Source organism: Cydia splendana, chromosome 3 (assembly GCF_910591565.1).
Source record: "Cydia splendana chromosome 3, ilCydSple1.2, whole genome shotgun sequence".
NCBI lineage: Eukaryota > Metazoa > Arthropoda > Insecta > Lepidoptera > Tortricidae > Cydia > Cydia splendana.
The window spans coordinates 18,371,933-18,392,093 of NC_085962.1; the positions used below are offsets into that span (position 1 = coordinate 18,371,933).

The following is a 20,161-nucleotide window of genomic DNA, read 5'->3' on the forward strand; positions in this document are numbered from 1 at the left end:
TCATTGCAGCATCAGTGCAACTGGCCGTTTGTCAGCATGTAATAATTCAACGCAATTTATTCCTTAGGGGCTATTCATAAATTACGTCATTTCAAATTAGGGGGGGGGGGTCTGGACATCGGATAACGGTAGCACGACGTAGGAGGAAACGGGGTCCTTGGAGGCATGATTTTTGGATGATTTTAGGGGAGGGGGGGTCCAAAATTGTCAAAAATCGATGACGTAATTTATGGACAGCCCCTTATGTGGTTGGTGCAACTGACCCTAAGTTCTTTATAAAACGGCCCCATGTTAGTCACAATATAGGAGATATTGTAGATTTTTATATGTGATGAGTTAGTATGTACAGTCGCCATCAGATATATCGGAGCGGCCAAGGTGTTCACAATATCTGAACACGCACTCTAACGCCTTGACAATAGAATCGTGTTCAGATATTTGTGAACGCCTTTACCGCTCCGATACATCTGATGGCGACTGTAAAATCGGCAAAACTTCTGCGTCCATCTTTGCAAGGAAGTTTGTGGTGGTTATTTTTATCTGTAACCACAATAAATTATGACGAACAATATTTTTTGAACTCTTGCCATTCATAAAAAACAAAGCATTTAAATAAAAAAAAACAAAGCATTTTTCTAGAGGGTTGTAGATATACCGTTAACGTCTTTTATCCTAACGTTTTCGTATTTTTGGAAAAATTGTTGTTATAGCCGGTCAAACAACTTTGTCAGTTGAAAAAGGCGCGAAAGTCAAATTTTCTATGGGATGATTACCCTTCGCGCTTACATTTTTTAAATTTCCCGCTTTTTTCTACTGACGGAAATGGCTTGACAGACTAATTTATATTAACATTAAGCATAAAAGAGGTGAATGAGAAATATTCAATGTTGTTATATGTTTATATAGTGCGTTTTTTATTGCTTACGTAGTTTATACTCTGGACTGGTTTTTAGAAAATATAAATACTAGTTTACTATTATTGCCTTTAATTTAACACTTTTCTAAACATTACACCAAACACAGAAAACACAGTACAGATGTTTTCCATCGTATTTTCTCGGAAACGTTCGTATTTGTCATGCTACTTCATTCAACCTCAGTACTTTTTTGTACCGAGACTGACTGAAATATCAAGACACGTTCGTACGTTTTGGTGAAATAAAAACGATGGAAAATAATTATGTTCTACATCTGTAACTTACATTAAGTATTGCTATAATAGACAATACGTAACCATACATTAATTTATTTTAGAAGTTAAATTATATGATTTATAGGTATCAATTTTGATATTAGATTTATAATAGGTAAGAAAAAATATGCCCAATCTCAAATAATACGGGTCAAGTTATTGTAAAATGTACACCTGTCCTTTGCACGTATCGTCTATCAAATCATCCTCGAGACAATTGTAATGAGCCCAAACTGGTTGCTAAGTTAACGTAGGTATTATTGTGAGCTCAGCAAGTGAGTTATGCTTATGAGATATATGCTAATACATCTTTACAGTTTTTATATTTATTCATAAAAGCAAACTTAGGATATCACAAGAAAACGAGAGTAGTAGAGTTGTACAACAAACTTAAGTAGTGAATGGTTAATTAGTATTTAGAGCATTAGAAGTATATTGAATTAGAACTAGTACATTTGTGGTGATGACGCTAATGAGCTGAATGGGCAACCTGGTGTTCAGAGTGAAAATACCATACACCGAGAAAACTGGCTTCTCAAACTCTATAAGCTGTAGCAGCTCCCACGCCGCTTTGCGGATATCTGCGTCCTTGTCTGGAATATAGTTATTGCTGCTTTAACACATCAGCGTCAAGAACCCGACTATCGGGTACACTGTTCGTAGCGACTACGCGCTCCATACGGCGAAACCGTGGCTACGCGCTACGAGCGTAACCCGTAGCACTTAGTAGCAATGAATGTGTTTAATATCTGATATCTGGGAGGCCGAGCTTTACTCGGAAAAATATGTAGGCCTAAAAACTCTAAAATGCGCGTTTTCCCATAGATAAGACCTAGCTAGATCGATTTTGCGCCCCCGAAAACCCCCATATGGCAAATTTATATGTGCTGATATGTTTGAAGTCAGATACGGTATACATTCCTTTTCTTGCTGAAAAATTCACTTCATTTGTCTCAAGGTTACCTCACTGTGTCTACGTAAGTCCTAACCTATTGGCTAATAGTTGGGGAGCCGACGACGCTAAATGTGTAGATACTCGAGCGTCGTACAGACCTATTGGAATCGAAATATTAGATGATAAGAAGAAAAAAAACTTATATAAAGTTTTTTTTCCAGCGAGCCGGAAAGCGTCTACAATTTATTTTTAATTTCGGGAGGTTGGTGGAGGGTTAAAAAATCGTTAACCAGTTTGTGGGTTTGGTCGTTTTTGTCCACGTTAATGCTTTACTCGTATTTTTTCTAGAACTTAATATAACACTTATTTGTAGGCATTTTCTTAATCTGACGAACACACGTTTGACGCCTAATTTTTACATTGTAACCGTCAGATTAAGGAAATGCGTGCAAATAATTATCAGATTTAGTAATAGCACATTTATAGGGTTAATTTGGACTAATATGATCAAATCCACAATCTGCTTAACAATTTGTTGAACCCCACCAACCAAGGGCCCAACATAGATGGCTCAAAGGGGTAAAGGTAGACTACACGGGGTAGCAAGATATCACTCATATCTTAATCTGACGCGCTCGAGTAAACACAAAAATCCCCTACTATAAGTACATGATAGCAGAGATGATAGTGAAGTGACAATGGTTCCACCCTTGCAGGCATATAACACATGCCCAATACGAACTTTAAGATACGTCAATTAATAGATCTAGAAACGATATGGATTAGATGTGTCAGTGTCCATATTGTTTATAGACCTATCAATTTACCTATCTTAAAGTTCGAATCGGGCCGACAGTTATAAGGTGCAAATTTTGGTATCGGATGAATTCACTTAGCACAGATGTAATATACGTAAAGCTAAGCTAATTGAGCCCGGTAGACATCCGCCACCCCCTGGCAGGTAGGCAGGGGGGCAGTCAAAGTAATTTGTAATGGATTCAAGCTTTCAACTCCTTTTTAACGCCGTTAGAGGATGAATTTTTAAAAACGCTGAAATTACTTTTCTTGTGTATTCTAATAATATGCGCATATAAAAAGTTTCAAGCCCCACACGAAAAAAATTTTGATCTCCATACAAATTATCAACCCCTATTTCGCCACCTTAGGGGATGAATTTTCAAAAACGCTGAAATCAGTTTTCTTGGATTTCAAAATCGCTTCTTATCTCTTGTACACATTATAAATGTAACCTGGTGTGCAAATTTCAACTTTTAGCTGCTTTGTTACTGCACACCGTTGTATGGGGACCTTGCACTTTGAGACTATGCGCTGAAACTTGGCACAGTTGATTCTTAGCTGGTCTTGAGCAGATACAGACCGGGAGCCGTCGAGAGCCACCTCTCATTTAGTGAGGGGGGAGGGGGAAAGTTCGACGCTGCCGCGCTTCACTTGGAGCAACATTTCTCTAAAACTATACCTATTAGGGAATGTAATATATCATTTTCGGATAAATTAAGGATGAGGAATCTAGTTTTGGAACAAAAACAATGCACTTTCTAACAATAAAAAAGCATAAAGTAGAAAAGACTAAAAAACGTATTTTTGATTTTTTCATAATTACCAATTTTTTTTTAAAGTGTAGCAGGAATCTGAAAACAAAAAATACAGTCGTAAAGCTACACTTATTACGTTTAAGAAAATATATAGTTTAATATACAAGACTGTTGATAAATGGGAGATAAAAAATAATATTAAGCGTGGGTCAGAGTGATCTCAATACAAAATATTATGAATGTGGTAAAGTTACTTATAATTTGTTCTACAATCGTTTATTTTTCTTGTTTTTCGTAAATAACTCGTAAACGGTAGCCCACAGCAAAAAAATATCTTTTACGTAAATAATCTGTTTCAGATTTCTTATAAAATAAGTACTACAGTTTTTCGGTACCATCAATATTTAAAAAAATATTGAAGGGAGAAAATAAATACTTAGGTCCCCTTTTTTAGTCATTCGTAAATAACTCGTAAACGGAGGCCAATAGCAAAAAAAATTTTTAGTACATGAATAATTTACATAAAATTTCCTACAAAAAAGGTCATTCGAACTTTTTCGCTAGGATCAATATTAAAAACGATATTAAAGAGAGAAAATAAATTCTAAGGTCCCCTTTTTAAATATTGATCCTAGCGAAAAAGTTTGAATAACCTTTTTTGTAGGAAATTTTATGCTAATTATTCTTGTGTTAAAATATTTTTTGCTATTGGACATCCTTTACGAGTTATTTACGAATGACTAAAAAAGAGGACCTTAGTATTTATTTTCTCCCTACAATATTTTTTTTAATATTGACCTTAGCGAAAAAAAGGAGCACTTATTTTATAAGAAATCTGAAACAGATTATTTACGTAAAAGATATTTTTTTGCTGTGGGCTACCGTTTACGAGTTATTTACGAAAAACTAAAAATAAACGCTTGTAGAACAAATTATAAGTAACTTTCCCACATTCATAATATTTTGTATTGAAATCACTCTGGCCCACGCTTAATATTATTTTTTATCTCCCATTTATCAACAGTTTTGTATAATAAACTATATATTTTCTTAAACGTAATAAGTGTAGCTTTACAACTATATTTTTTGTTTTCAGATTCCTACTACACTTAAAAAAAAAATTGGTAATTATGAAAAAATCCAAGATACGTTTTTTTGTCTTTTCTACTTTATGTTTTTTTTTTGTTAGAAAGTGCATTGTTTTGGTTCCAAAAAAAAATTCCTCATCCTTAATTTAACCGAAAATGATATATCACATGCCCTAATAGGTACAGTTTTAGAGAAATGTTGCTCCAAGTGAAGCGCGGCGGCGTCGAACTTCCCCCCCTCCTCCCCACTAAATGAGACGTGGCTCTCGAGGTCTCCCGGTCTGTATCTGCTCATGACCAGCTAAGAATCAACTGTGCCAAGTTTCAGTGCATAGTCACAAAGTGCAAGGTGTCGTGCACTAACAAACTAGCTATTTCTAGCATTTGTAGATTCGGCTGATAATAGTAATAGTTCAATAAAAAAATTGCAAACCGATTTTGATTTGTTCGTCAATATTTTTATTTTTTTCTATTAAACTGTAAGTACATTAAATGTCTCAAAACATTGTACATTGAATTCCTCATGCCCGATTTATCTGGAAATGATATCAAACTCGAGGTGGTAGGTAAATAGAAGCCGATATGCGGCGTGTAACTTTGGATGCCCCCCTGCCTACCCACCAGGGGGTGGCGGATGGCTACCGGGTTGGATTGGCTTAGCTTTACCTATACTACATCTGTGCCAAGTGAATTCATCCGATACCAAAATTTGCACGTCCCATACATTGGGTGACACTACTTCCCTCACTACTAACCTTCATGACAAACCGATAACGCATGCACTGCCAATCTCTTTGTGTCCCGCACCTGCTTAGCAAACCAATCGCAAGAGATGGCCACGGACATCAGTTGAGTGAAGTAGAACGCTATCCACAACATAAGGATCACTGAGGCTAGTAGTGAGACCAGCTGAAATACAACAATAAATATTAACCCCCTTCAAAAAACTTTACGGGCCTGATTTAGTTAAATTATGTTTTATCCCTTTCTTACAAATACATAAGTCATAATTACAGATAATATGTAGGTATAAGTTGGTATAAGTAATTACAATTTTTTTTACCCGACTACGGCAACGCAAAAGGAGGGTTATGATTTTGACCGGTATGTTTTTAATTACAGATAGGTACAAACGATTATTAGCTAATTGAGGTTTGTAGCGCGTTTATGAATAAGGGGTTTAGTCTATCACCTAGGTACCTAGGTACCCGGTGGCAAAAAAATAACTGCATTGCCGTTGCCAGGGAGGTTTTGGGATTATACTGAGCAACTTTTACTATGGGACCAACACCGAACACGCAAAAAAAATTTTATCCTCCCATAGAAAATGGACTAGCCAAAATGTATGAAACAGCCAAATTTTTTTTTCGCGATTTCGGTATTAGTCCCATAGTAAAAGTTGCTCAGTATAATCCCAAAACCTCTCTGGCAACGGGGATGCAGTTATTTTTAGCCACCGTGTCAGCCTTTAGTATATAATAATTTTCCAAAAAGGAACATTAAAGTACATCCACCTACCTTGCTTCTTAATCCTACGACGGTCGATTCGATCACCAGGAATGTCCAGATTAGCATTGTGACAACCAAGTTGAAAATCTGAGAAACATATCGATAGTCATTTTGTGTCATCCAGTACGAGGCATCCTACTCGTGCTAATATTAATACCCGAGCAAGCGAAACATTCCAAATTGAACCTCGAGCGTAGCGAGTGGTTCGAAAAGTGGAATCTTGAGCTTTACATTTTTGCCCCCTTGTTTTTCATAGATCATAATACTCATAAAATAACCAATATATCTACAGGATGTTTGTTTTTTAGCTATCAACCTAGGAGAGGGCTAGGGCACTAGAAAAGTCACAAACTAGATAAAATAAAAATGTTATATCTTCAGACAGTGTTACTTGAAAAAAAATTAGTTTCATGTGTAGGCACCTACTCACCTCAAACGTAAATAGATTGGACGACTCGTGAAATAATTTCAGAATAGACGTCAGTATTTTAGTAAGATCTTTCAAACCTATAATTTTATGTGCTTCTCCCGCAGTAACAGGGAAACCTGGTACTTCAATTTTTCTAATTTCAACCTTATGCTTTTTGTTTACGATGTTTTTTTCAATAATTGTGTTTAAATGCTGCAATCGTTGTGCCAAATAATAAATACAGCTGCCAGTTAATACTAACTCTAGGTATAAGCTCAGTATTGCACACCCCATTGGTATAGTGAAGAGTGGTTTATCTATTTGGCTGTATACGAATATTGAAAATCCGCTACCGAAATTTGTTATTATGTACCCAAGCCACAATCTGTTCAGATAATAACCCGGATCTACAACGTTCAAGTTTTTAATCTCGAGGAAGCGGTCAATTTTCTGTATTTTCAGAAAAACCCCTACACTTTCTTCTGATTTAAAAAATCTGGCGTGAAATATATTTAACAAATATGATACGTACTGAACCAACAAACCAAATGCAAAGGTGTAAAAAAGAGTTTTTTCTTTATCATAGTAAGAATTGTAATACGATAGTACAAAGTAGTAAAATGATCCGCTCACGGTAATGATCCAAATTATGGAGTATATTTTTTGATAAAATGTTATAGTTGATACGAGATTTCCGCTCATTACTAAACAGCTAGTTCCTAAAATTAATTGCGCCGTATAAACAGGTGATATTAACTTTACAAAGTTATTATCTAGTAAGTTCTCTGATAAATATTCACGGACCGACATTTTGCGAGCTTGTTTATTGTTATGTTTACGTTGTGTTTGTCCGGTATCGACTAAACAGTGTAGTCATATTACGTCCGAATCGTCGAAATGTTGGCAATTTCGGATAGGTATTATCCAGAATTGACACAATAAAGATACAATGATAGCTTATTAAATTTTATGGACACATAACGTTTTGGAAGACGAATAGGTAGTATACAGCAGCACTTGTCGCAGTACCTAATGTATACAATTTAAAATACAAGCGGTAATTTAAAAGGCATTTACATTACATACATACATGTACAGGCATTTACATAATTATAAAAGTGTGCATAGATCATACATACATACATACATATCTAAGTAGCTAATAAGTACCTACTTACCCACTTTAAATTATTTACTAGGTTCGATTAATTGTTACTTGTCAATTTTAAGGTTTTATTTTATTATTAATTATGCTGGCCGAATGTAGCTATAGGAAGTGTACCTAATACTCGTAGTGTATGTATATGATCCTTGTCAATTCAATTAAATTGATAGTTTATATACCCTAGAGAATAATTTAATTTCGGACATTCGGACGGTCAGTCGTGGAAAGTTTTCAGGTTGATTCCTAAACTAGTCTCGGAACAGACTATGGAAAAGTTGTCGTCTGACATTTTGGAAGATGAATTCATCAAAATATTTGAACCAATCCACGGGGTACAGTATTTAGCGGGTTTCCATCGGGTCAAAATAGAACATAAATACGTTACAGCTCCATCTATATACTATCAGATCTACAGCTCTGTTGTATGGGCACTTAATATTATAGCTGTCGTTTACTTTGAGTTGTACTGCGAGATTAAACTTGAAGGTATTTCAAAAGTATATACTTTGCAAATTTGCGAGTTTATCTTCGTAATGAGCAATGCCGTTATTGCCTTTCGAAATAACTTCTGCGACGGTACTTTGAATAGCCAGATCTATGTAAAATTGCAGAAAATTGACCGTGTAGTCAAAATGCCCGCAGCTGTAAACTGTAATAGGAAAATGTATTTACTTTCTGCTTTATTAGCTGTTGTTATCCCCGTCTGTTGGTGTATATGCGTATATGCACTTAATATAACAAGCATGCGGAGCGTATGTCCTGCTCTTTTCTTTGTCCAGTTTTCGACTATGCCATCTTATATGGAAAATATATTAGCGGCAACAATCCTATTGTTCTTGGCGAAGAGATTAAACTATGTCAATGTTACATTGGAAAAAGAAGCTAAGAGACTGAGGCATGCGAATATATCGTTGGCGGCTTCACAATATTATCGAGAAAGGGAACAGGATCAGGACCAGCTCGTACTTGCTATACATTACATTTTGGACTCTTGGGCAGATTGCATTCGATTATTCCAGTTTCAGGTAGGTAAGGTAAATAGATATTTACCTACCATGAAGTAATCTGTAGAGGACTAGAGGTACTTAATTAATGTAGTATTTAACAGTAATTCTATGCAGCAACAGTTATTCCTACATAACTACGTGCAAGTAAAAAATTCTTAATATTTACAGATTCTGTCATTCACGTGTCAAATATTAATCAGTGATTTTATAATGATGCTGAATATTGTAACGGCAATCAGAGACAAGGTAAGATCTTTAGTAGTAGCGTAGTAGGTATTTTATTACTTACGAGTATGTAATTCTATCTATTATATATCGTCGTCTAGTACCCACAACATAATCATAATCGTTTATTGCATCCATGGTATTACAAGCTGTTCTTATATTTTAGTCAGTACATACATGGACCCTACTAGACCGTAGCAACATAAACCATAACTAATCTAAAACTAAGCTAATATTTCGAACAATACACATAAAAATTATAAGAATCAAGCACCGTCTTAAACTAGTACATACTTGAGCTAACTCTCCATGAACCATAAGCCTTACCACGGGACTAGGGGCCCACTGATTAACAGTCCGCCGGACGGTATCGGTCTGCCAGTTGTTCGGAACTGTCAAAATTTTGTTCTAACTGACAGGCCGATACCGTCCGGCGGACTGTTAATCAGTGGGCCCCTTAAGTCGTGTAAGATTTATTAATTTATTTATGTAGGTACCTACTTTTGTGCGGGTTTAGCAGAACACCGTCTCTCCTGTTAAGAGCCGATCAACGTGCACACTAACGCCACTGCTAAATAATCGTGATTATTTAAATTTAACGAAAGATATTTAAAAAGGGGGGCCGCTACGTACTGTATTTTGTTTTTAAGCACCTTTTGAATAAATCAAATTAGTTTTTATGTTGCTGGATTCGTCAATCTATATGCGCCCTAAGTTAAAACGGCCGTTTTTGTTTTGAGTTCATAGATTCCCCCTTTGAAATATCTTTCGTTAAATTTAAATAATCACGATTATTTAGCAGTGGCGCTAGTGCGCACGTTGATGGGCACTTAAGTTGTGCATCATATTTTTCAGAACGCTGACACAAACTATTTGATAATATGCTTGATAATTTTCCTTCTTGGCATGACATCGATCTTTACATTGAGCTTTCTTGCAAGTATAATAACTTCAAAAATGCGCGTGACAAGGAGCATATGCTACAATGTGTTGTCAACGCCCACGCCCGCGCTAATTGGAGGCTCGTAAGAAATTTATTCCTTTGAGAAAAACTTACTTAATTCGAGGTATGCCTTGCCTAGGCTAATTTATAGTATTGTCATTGAAAGGCATTATAATACGATTGTGGGTTTATGAAACGAGCTGAAAGCGTGTTTCATATAAACAATATCGCATCACACGAGTGATTTAATGCCTAATTATGTACAGTTACATAAACTGCTGCGGTATCCTAAAGGGGCCCACGGCCCACAGATTACCTGGCCGCGTAGCCAAGATGCCGATCGCTTACGCTCCGTAGCGATCGAAACGCAACTGTCACTGTCGCACTAATACGGAAGAGTGATAGAGATACATAATGCTTTTCGTTGTCGAAGCGATAGCGATTGTAACCTTGGCTAGGCAGCAGTTCGCTGGACGATATCAGCCTGTCAGTTGTTCGCCACTGTCACCTTTTACGATTAACTGACAGGCTGATATCGTCCGGCGAACTGGATTTGTGGGCCCCTTAAATAATTTTATTATTTTTAGTAATTTAACATATAAAGTGTCATCGCATTTAGAAACCTACTATGGGGGTTGGAGAAAGAATTAACGATATAATTTTTTTAATGACCATAATAACCATAGCGAGGCACTTTTAATAATTTGATACGGTTTCGTTGATAGAGGATAATCGTCGGTCACCATCATAATCGACAGATATCAATCTACGGGCTAAATGGCATTGATAACCATTACAGTAGTGTAATTTAATGTAATTTGTTTCTATAATAGCTATATATCGAAATTTATATAATTTTATTCACTACAATTACCTAATACCTGGCTATATACCCAGACTGGAAGCTTCTAACGGCGAGTTATAAAACTTATAAACAATAAAATGTTTTCAGTGTTTATATTTCTTAACATATTCACCGCTGAGCTACGGTCGTAGCGCTACGTCGTAGCCGATGACATGGATTTCCCTTATGTAGCGGAAAAACTTCGTAGAGTCAAAACGACAACGTGTCGTGATTTGCGCTGAATACGCTGAATATTAATAATATAATTGACGACATTTTTTCCACGAGTTCCACGCGCGTAGGCGGTGTATTTGTATTCGAAAACATTTGTATGGTATTTTTAATGGCAATATAACAGCTTTTTTATAAGTTATATTTAAATTATGTAGCCGTCATTTACATCAAAATTAATTTAATTTAATATTACAGATAAACTACAGAAGAATGTCCAACACATTTTAATGCTACTGGAGACAACGTCCACTTTTACAATATATAATATTTACACGGTGGATAACCGTTTGCCTCTTCACATCTTCGCCATAACCGCCACTTACACTATTGTTCTTCTTCAATTTGCTACTTTATAAATCAAGCGCACTTGCTACCTGCCTATATTATTAATATGAAGAAGATTTTTTATCAGGATTGAAGAAAATGATGAAATACATCCGAATATGCTGTTCTCTTTTTGGTTACAGTAGTTGTTATTTTATACTATACTATAAAAAGAATCACTTGGTTTATTTTCTTTGTAAGCTATTATACATTTTGTAGTTAAACTTTTTATCGATTTTTGTAATGACTATTTTAATTTTAATATGGATACCACATAAGTGCTTTGGTGTAATACTGTGAACGTGTGTGTAAAGTTTAATAAATAAATAAATAAGTGGCAGAGGTGTAGGGTTGGAGCCGGTGTAGCTTTATTTGACGTTCATAAGCGCACTGTAATTATGCCTATTTGAATAATAAACTATCTTAATCTTATATTTAAGCCTAGGTAAAATTTATAAAATCGATACCTAGTACAAACTGTTGCCTTCTGTTTTCTAATCTTTAGCTACCTATATTAATTACAACAAGCCTTAATTATTTATTTTAAAATATTTATAGTCATAATTACAGATCAAACAAACTATTACTAGCTAATTGAAACTTGTGGCCCATAAGTATATGTAAATATAGATTAAGCATAAGTAGTTATATGTGTTCTTACATGTACCTAAATATAGATAGCATCTGGGTGGATTTCATCACAAAAAATTTCACCATACAAAAAAAAAATTTTTTAAATGTTTAATTTAACACGATTCTAGCTGGGTAAAGTAATAGGGGGCTGTATATTGAGGATATTTATGGTATTTATACAATCATTTGTGGCTTATATTTGAAGTTATCGCTTTCGGAAAATAAAAACGCAAGATGGTGATGCCAATCATGGTATGGTAATGACTCTTTTATAGACGGTAATGACGCTGCATGTACGGTAATGACGATTTGGGAACTAATTTATATATGTATTAAAAACGTATTAAAAAAACAAAAGCTTTTTTTAATTGTAAGGCTTTAGAACTTTAATAAACATTACAAATAAGAACATGTTTTTGAACATAAGACTAGCTACATAAATTATTTTTAGAAAATTATAAAAAATACATTTTATTCATATAAATAAATATATAACAAGTATTTTTATTGTATAATTTTAAATAATTTATATTCCGAAATAGGCAATTTATGTATTCATTTATTTTTTTGGGTTTTTTCAATGTTAAATCATATTAACAATATTGTACTCTTATTATCAGTTTAAACCCACATCTTCTTTTATCTACTGCATAACTTGGTATTTATATCATATATATAAAATTGAAAAACCAGAACGGGATAAAAAACGAGGGAAGAAGCGAGATGGCGCCTTACAAATTTCTAAAAAAGTTTTTGACACGTTTCTCAAATACGACGCACGTATGATAAGAAAAAACTGTTCTAATCTATTATCTAAGTATGAGAATATAACTAGAGCATAAAAACTATCGCTTTCGATGCGTATTTAATTTACAATAAGCAAAAGAAATTTTCATAACATTCTTCATGTTACGACTATCGGCTATTTCCGGAAACTCTCGGTTGGTTTCGTTTCGAACTTCAAATAACCAAAATTATGTTTGTTATGTTGGTATGCAGTGATTTCGGTCTTTTTTACTCGAAGTAAAATAAAAAGTGCTGTCAACCTCAACCTTTTACCTTAGTTTATGCCCATACGAGTGACATGCCATATAATGACTGATAATGACTTATCAATATCATTAGTAATTCCACTTTTATTTGGCTACAAATATAATGACCACCAAAAAATACTTTGGTACCCTAAATAAAAAAATCATGCTTACCAAAAAAAATTACTGAACACCAAAAAAATAAGGCCTAAAAATACAAAAGTACCACCACTTTAATTACGACTGCACTTCAAATTGTATTCAAATACCAAATATATTGAATGATCACCAAAAATCATTAACGATCACCAAATCTTGAAGACCAAATTAATGCGATATTTTCACCTAAATAAACCACTATGATTACCAAAAAATTTATACATATTACCAAATAAAGTAAACTGATGCCAAAATTACTAGCCCCTCCCGCTCAACCCCCCGTAGCCCGCACCGCATACCTACCTAACCTAATCTACTTTTCTAGTAGCATTTCGTTATGCTACTAGAAAAGTAAGTTAAACTGCTATCAGGTAAGTGGGTTAGGTTAGGTTAGCACTGCGACCCTTACAGAAACGAAATGGTACTAGAAAAGTAGGTTAGGTTAAGTTTCAACTGCTACCCATACAGATACGAAACGCTACTAGAAAAGTGGGTTAGGTTAGGTTTGAACTGCGACCCTTACAGAAAAGAAATGCTACTAGAAAAGTGGGTTAGGTTAGGTTTGAACTGCGACCCATACAGAAAAGAAATGCTACTAGAAAAGTGGGTTAGGTTAGGTTTGAACTGCGACCCATACAGAAACGAAATGCTACTAGAAAAGTGGGTTAGGTTAGGTTTGAACTGCGACCCATACAGAAACGATATGCTACTAGAAAAGTGGGTTAGGTTAGGTTTGAACTGCGACCCTTACAGAAAAGAAAAGTAGGTTAGGTTAAGTTTCAACTGCTACCCATACAGATACGAAACGCTACTAGAAAAGTGGGTTAGGTTAGGTTTGAACTGCGACCCTTACAGAAAAGAAATGCTACTAGAAAAGTGGGTTAGGTTAGGTTTGAACTGCGACCCATACAGAAACGAAATGCTACTAGAAAAGTGGGTTAGGTTAGGTTTGAACTGCGACCCTTGCAGAAAAGAAATGCTACTAGAAAAGTGGGTTAGGTTAGGTTTGAACTGCGACCCTTACAGAAACAAAATGCTACTAGAAAAGTGGGTTAGGTTAGGTTAGAACTGCGACTGTTACAGAAATAAAATGCTACTAGAAAAAGGTGACGAAGTGGATTAATTAATTTAATAGGATAACGATATATTAAATGTTTGCACATTTTTAATTAAAATGTGGTTACAATTTTGTGATCATTTACTATTTTTGCGTTTACAATGATTATTTTGGAGCCATTTGCTTTAATAGGATAGCAAGATTTAAAAATTTGGTTATCATTTTACATTAAAATGGAGTTCTAATTTTGGTGGTCATTTACTATTTTTGGGTTTACAATGATTATTTTGGTGTCATTTTCTTTAATAGGATAGCAAGATGTAAAAATTTGGTTATCATTTCACATTAAAATGGGGATTGAAATTTGGTAATCATTGACTATTTTTGGGTTAATAATGATTATTTTGGTGTCATTTCCTTTAAAAGGATAGTAAAATGTAATAAAATTGGTAATCATTTCACATTAAAATGGTGTTATAATTTTGGTGATCATTCATGATTTTAGGGTGGTAAAATAGATTTTTTTGGTATTAAATTTTACTAAATCTGGTGATCAGTTAAATAGCAGCCCTTTTATTTACCTAATAAACATTACAATTAAAATGTTTAAATTATACATAAAAATAAAAAAAAACCCTAAAAATAATTAAAATAAAACTTAACCTACACTAGTAATTTGTATTTTGTTGTTTTAAATTTCTTTTTGAGTTATGTTATTCAGATTTACTTTCACAGCTTCGGCAAACAAATTCGTCCGGGGACCGGGCTGCCGAGATGGGCCAAAAATACAAAGTTGATAGCAAGTTATAATGTAGGTAGATAAAATTTAAGTGCATGTTCAGATATTTTTGAGCGAAACGACCTGGTAAAAATAAGCAAACGTACAGTCAGCAGTCGGCCAAATATCGTAATATAACTCTGTTGCTATAGAAATAAGGATGTGTTCCGATATACTGGCGGAATACTGAGAGACAAAAGTGGCTAAGCTTACATTGGCTCGGACATTTAGAGAGAATGGGAGAGGATCGTGCCGTGACGAGAGCGTACTTGGGACAACGAAATGGGAGACGCCCAATTGGACGTCATAGGTATAGTTTGAATAATCTCAGGTGAATTTTTCGGGCTCGGACCCTAATCTGTTAAACAAAAGATATTGTTTCCTTTATGCAGTGGTTACAATGCTTACTGCTAATAGCCCCGACGTAAGTAACGGGAACAAACCCATTTAAAAAGCAAATTTACCATTCTAATTATATGGTTCAAATTCTTGAATCAGCTCATTCAGAGATAACACGTTTTTGCTATCTCTAAAAACAAGACCACCCTAATTGTTCTCTGAACAAGCTGTCATATGAATTTGAACCTTAATTCTATCACGATAGTTGCTTTTTAAACGACATGGTTGCTTTGGCACGTGGCTGTAGACCGCTCTTAAAAGAAACAAAGACTTTTGTTTAACGGATTAGCACCCGAACTCGAAAAATTCACCTGAGATTATTCAAACTTTACCTACCGCTGGAACGACGTAGTTGCTCGAGATCTGCTTATCCTCGGCCATGGGGACTGGCGAGAGCTATCGCAAGACCGAGAAAAATGGTGTGTTTTGTTTTGTACCAAAAGGCGATTTATGGGCGGTGGTCGTCCATATTCGTCTTAAGGCGGAAATTAATCTAATGAACGTTTTTGCAATTAGGCTTATAAAAATAAATAATAATTTGAGTTTTAAATAAATAACTACGTAGATGAAAAAGTATAATTTTGCCTTTTATCAAATGACATAATTTTTTTCAGATATTTTGCGTATTAAGCTATCCAAATAACGGGTACAAATAAGAAATCCCTATCACCGTTATGAACCCTGGCAGGGTTGACACGACACACTCTTTATTTCATTTACGCGAGCGGAGCTGCGGGCCCGTCTAGTCATATTATAAAATTGCTGGCTTACCAGTGAGCTTAATTTTTATGATGTATTACTTTTTTTTTGATAATTTGATTCATTGCATAAGTTTGTATTTTTGTTGTTTTATAAATTAACTTTAAAAATAGCTATAATGATTTAAATCCATATATATGTTGTTTAATAGCTAAACATTAATACATAATCAGTGTTTTATACGTTGCAATACCCCTACTTGTAATGCATGTCATAAGTTACAAAATGTTAGGTATTGGGTCCGGTGACTACCCAATGGTATAATTATTAATTGCTGTAATTATATACACCAATTAATATAATATTATCAAAAAACATAAGGCCATCACGATAGTGAGCCAGTACCGTAGCCTATGGTCGCTTAAAACTTAATATATGTTGCTTGTTTAAATACTTTGTTTTAACACGACTAACATGCAATTACAGACTCTAAGTTGCACGATTTACATTATTAGATAATAAAAAATAAACAAAAGTAGCACGGCCAGCATCAAGCTGCACGCACCAGGTCCCAAATTTAAAATCCTTAAGGGAGTGAAGCAGGGTGACCCGCTCTCTCCTAAATTGTTCACCAGCTGCCTGGAGGAAGTTTTCAAAAAACTGGCGGTCTCTTGGGAGACAAAGGGTATCGAGGTCGGCGATAAGAGGTTGACAAACCTTCGATTCGCGGACGACAACGTACTCTTCTCAACATCGGCGACCGAACTGCAATGTATGCTACAGGAACTTAGCAACGCAAGCCTTGAGGTTGGTCTAACGATGAATAGATCCAAAACCCAGTTAATGACCAACAGCAAGAAGCACAGACAGAAGGGTAAACTCCCAATTGCACTGAAGCGCAAGCTCGTCGACATGTGCATCTTGCCCATCCTCACCTATGGTGCCCAAACCTGGTCACTAACTGAGGCTCAGAAATCCCGGCTCAAGGTTTGCCAAAGGGCAATGGAGCGAAGTATCCTGGGTGTCCGAAGATCTGACAGGGTGAGGAACACAGAGCTTCGCTCAAAAACCCGAGTCGTTGATGTTGGGGTGAAGACCGCCAGGCTAAAGTGGGACTGGGCTGGACATGTCTGCCGGATGCATGTGACAGATGGGCCAAAATAGCCACTAGCTGGCATCCCCTGGGTAGTCGAGGCAGAGGCAGACCGAGAAAGAGATGGCGGGACGACCTGGATGCATTCCAGCGGAATTGGCGGGATCTTGCTCAGCACAGGGAGGACTGGAAAGGGAGAGGGGAGGCCTTTGCCCAGCAGTGGGACACACACATGGGCTAGTAAAAAAAAAAAAAACATTTGTATGTTCTAAGTTCTAAGTGACCTAAATTTTGGCTACTTCAGTCAAAATATTATTTAAAAACTAACCATCCTCTAGTGTGAAAGAAATAGTCATATCTTCTTCTACATTTATAAGGTAGACATTATATAGTGTTAGAAGACATAGAGAACGTTTTTCAAACATACAGCTTAATTTCATAATGAATTATAGCAAAATATTAACTAGAAAAGTTTCTGAGAATCGTCATCACCATACACATGAAATCATCACCGGTCGTCATTTTTTCCCGGTGATGATGGGTATGGTGTTGACGATTTGAGAGTTTCTTGTTTTTATTTCTAGAATACGAATAATAGTAGTTAATGTCTATGCTACACAATAAACTTCATGTAGCTTGCTATTCATTTCAATAATTATTTCTAATATATCATTTGTAACTTTTTTAAACCAAAGCATAACGGTGATGATGCTCTTTTGTGACAAACTACGTTTTACAAATTTGTTCGTAATATTTCTCACGATTCAATGATGTGACTTTATAGTGAAATATTTTTTGGCATTCTATATTAAAGTGAAAAATAGGGCAAGGACCTTTAGCGGTATTTCGTTGTTCATACACGGAGATAAGCTCACATTGACATTACCATGACGGTGTTGACGAATATTCGTGACAAAATTTTAAATATTTTTAAATGTACTTTCTCGGTGAAGGAATTATTACATATTTTTTCATGTGTTAAACAACAACATGGAAAAGATATAAGTAAAAGAAAAATCGCAATCGTACGATAGGTATGCTATAATTTTCACTGCAAACAAAAAGGTTCAGATTTTTCCGGGAGACGGTGATGACTTTAGACACATAAAACATTTTATATAAAAAAAACTATTAAGTTATTGGAGATGGTAATTGAAGGAACATGAAGATAATAGTTCTTAAAAACATATTAAAAAGTTGCAACTCGCACAACCTACTAGTTTTTTTTATAAAGACCGAACCATAAGTTTTCGCAGGATTTTGAAATCCACCCATCTACAACCAATGCCATTGTTTAATGTTGAAATCGAAAATGTATAACTAACTAATATGGCTCAGCGACCGAAAGAGGGTCTTGGCCTCCGAAACGAGAGCACGCCACTTTTCCCGATCCTGCGCAGTTTCCTGCCAATTATCGGCTTGAAGCTGAAGCAGATCCGCTTCCACACTGTCTCCCCAGCGGTAAATTTATAATGATCTTTTATAACTAAATAAGACGAAATAGTGTGCCACTTTTGGCTAAGGCCGTGTCTGATTCCGCATGCCAGGCATTGTAGACGACTTGTATTGTTATGTAGATATGTATAAGACATGTGACACTTGTTTAAATCTTGAGTAGAGTCACCAAAAAGCAACGAAAATAAGAAGCAGTTATTCATTCATATTTCACACACGCAGTGTTAGTTTTGTCTGAGCATATATTATTGAAATTAATAGTGCCCAGTAGATACATCGTTCATGGTAAGATTTTTTATTTAAACTAATATATAGGTTGATTTTGGCCACGTACGTTATTAATGTACCTAGTTTAAACAACGAGTTGTCTTAATGTCGTTCTATAATTGTAAGCAGATCCCGCTATCAGTGGTGAAATTTTATTGAAATGCAAGGGTTGGCACTCACTCCGCCACCGTGCGGGTAAAATTCCGCAAGCTATTGGGTAAAAGTACGCATGTGGGGTAATTGTTCGCATCAAGAAAATTTCAATGGAATTGTCAATAAAATAAAGTTTAACGAATATTTATGAAATTGTCTGATCAATACCTATCCACGTTAATATAAGAATATTAAATAACTATTAATACTTTACTTTAGATGTTGAGTAATGCTTACTTATTGCATCAAAACTTGACTTAAATGAATTATAGAGGTTATTTATAATTATACATCAATAATGCGACGTGTGTCGAACTGCATTCGCTTTGCGTCCGCAGTTCACGTGGTTCAAAAATATCGACACAAAAGACATCAAATCCTGCTAATACGCACTTCATTCCCATCACCTTTGCCGGTGGACGGCACACTGCGATCTCTTACCCACAGCGTACTCTTACCCCGAATGATTCTATACATGTTTAATATGTGCAGTGCCAACCCTTGCATTTTCAATAAAATTTCACCACTGATAACGGGGTCTGGTTATGTAGATATAAGACACAAGTGACACCTGGTGTAAATGTTGGGCAGAGTGACCAGAAAGTAACGAAAATAAAAAGCAGTAATTCATTCATAATTCACACACACAGTGTTAAAGTTTTGTCTGAGCATGTATTATTGAAATGAATAGTGCCCTGCAGTAGATACCTACATCGTTCATGGTAAGATTTTTTTATTTAAACTAAATATAGGTTGATTTTGGCCACGTACTTTATTAATTGTACCTAGTTTAAACAACGACTTGTCTTAATGTCGTTCTATAATTGTAAGTACGTAATTAGTAATTCTCAAAAATCTCCGAACATGGTTCAAACAGAGCACACGCTCATTATTCCGCGCAGCTGTGTCTAACGTTCGTACAGCCCTCATGATAGCCGACCTCCGGTAGGAGATGGCACTGGAAGAAGAAGAAGAATTAGTAATTACGTATGTTTTAACTTCATTTAAATAATTTATACGTAGGTACCTACTTCTTTTATTTTTTCGTT

The 20,161-nt window shown here is 35.4% G+C and overlaps 2 protein-coding genes across 2 annotated transcripts; one reads left to right on the forward strand and one right to left on the reverse strand.

Annotated features, from left to right (window-relative positions):
* Positions 1-450: 450 nt before the first annotated feature.
* On the reverse strand, positions 451-7,456 carry LOC134806683 (uncharacterized). The gene is made up of 5 exons (XM_063780009.1): positions 6,668-7,456; positions 6,247-6,324; positions 5,484-5,637; positions 1,646-1,785; positions 451-540 (listed from the first exon to the last, which is right to left on the reverse strand). Exons 1-5 carry the CDS (start codon positions 7,454-7,456, stop codon positions 451-453), a joined length of 1,251 nt encoding a protein of 416 aa, XP_063636079.1.
* Positions 7,457-8,039: 583 nt separating this feature from the next.
* Positions 8,040-17,308, forward strand: LOC134806684 (uncharacterized). Its single transcript, XM_063780011.1, has 2 exons — positions 8,040-8,836; positions 16,736-17,308. Exons 1-2 carry the CDS (start codon positions 8,078-8,080, stop codon positions 17,306-17,308), a joined length of 1,332 nt encoding a protein of 443 aa, XP_063636081.1. The 5' UTR covers positions 8,040-8,077.
* The last annotated feature ends 2,853 nt before the right edge of the window (positions 17,309-20,161 follow it).

Excerpts from the sequence above, each read along its gene's own strand:
- LOC134806683 (XM_063780009.1), bottom strand. The coding sequence starts at position 7,456 with ATGTCGGTCCGTGAATATTTATCAGAGAACTTACTAGATAATAACTTT. Across the intron at positions 6,325-6,667 it reads CCAATCTATTTACGTTTGAG|ATTTTCAACTTGGTTGTCAC; the intron begins GTGAGTAGGTGC and ends TATGTTTCTCAG. Across the intron at positions 541-1,645 it reads TTAGCGTCATCACCACAAAT|ATAAAAATAACCACCACAAA; the intron begins GTACTAGTTCTA and ends TTGTGGTTACAG.
- LOC134806684 (XM_063780011.1), top strand. The coding sequence starts at position 8,078 with ATGGAAAAGTTGTCGTCTGACATTTTGGAAGATGAATTCATCAAAATA. Across the intron at positions 8,837-16,735 it reads TTCGATTATTCCAGTTTCAG|GGAGTGAAGCAGGGTGACCC; the intron begins GTAGGTAAGGTA and ends AAAATCCTTAAG.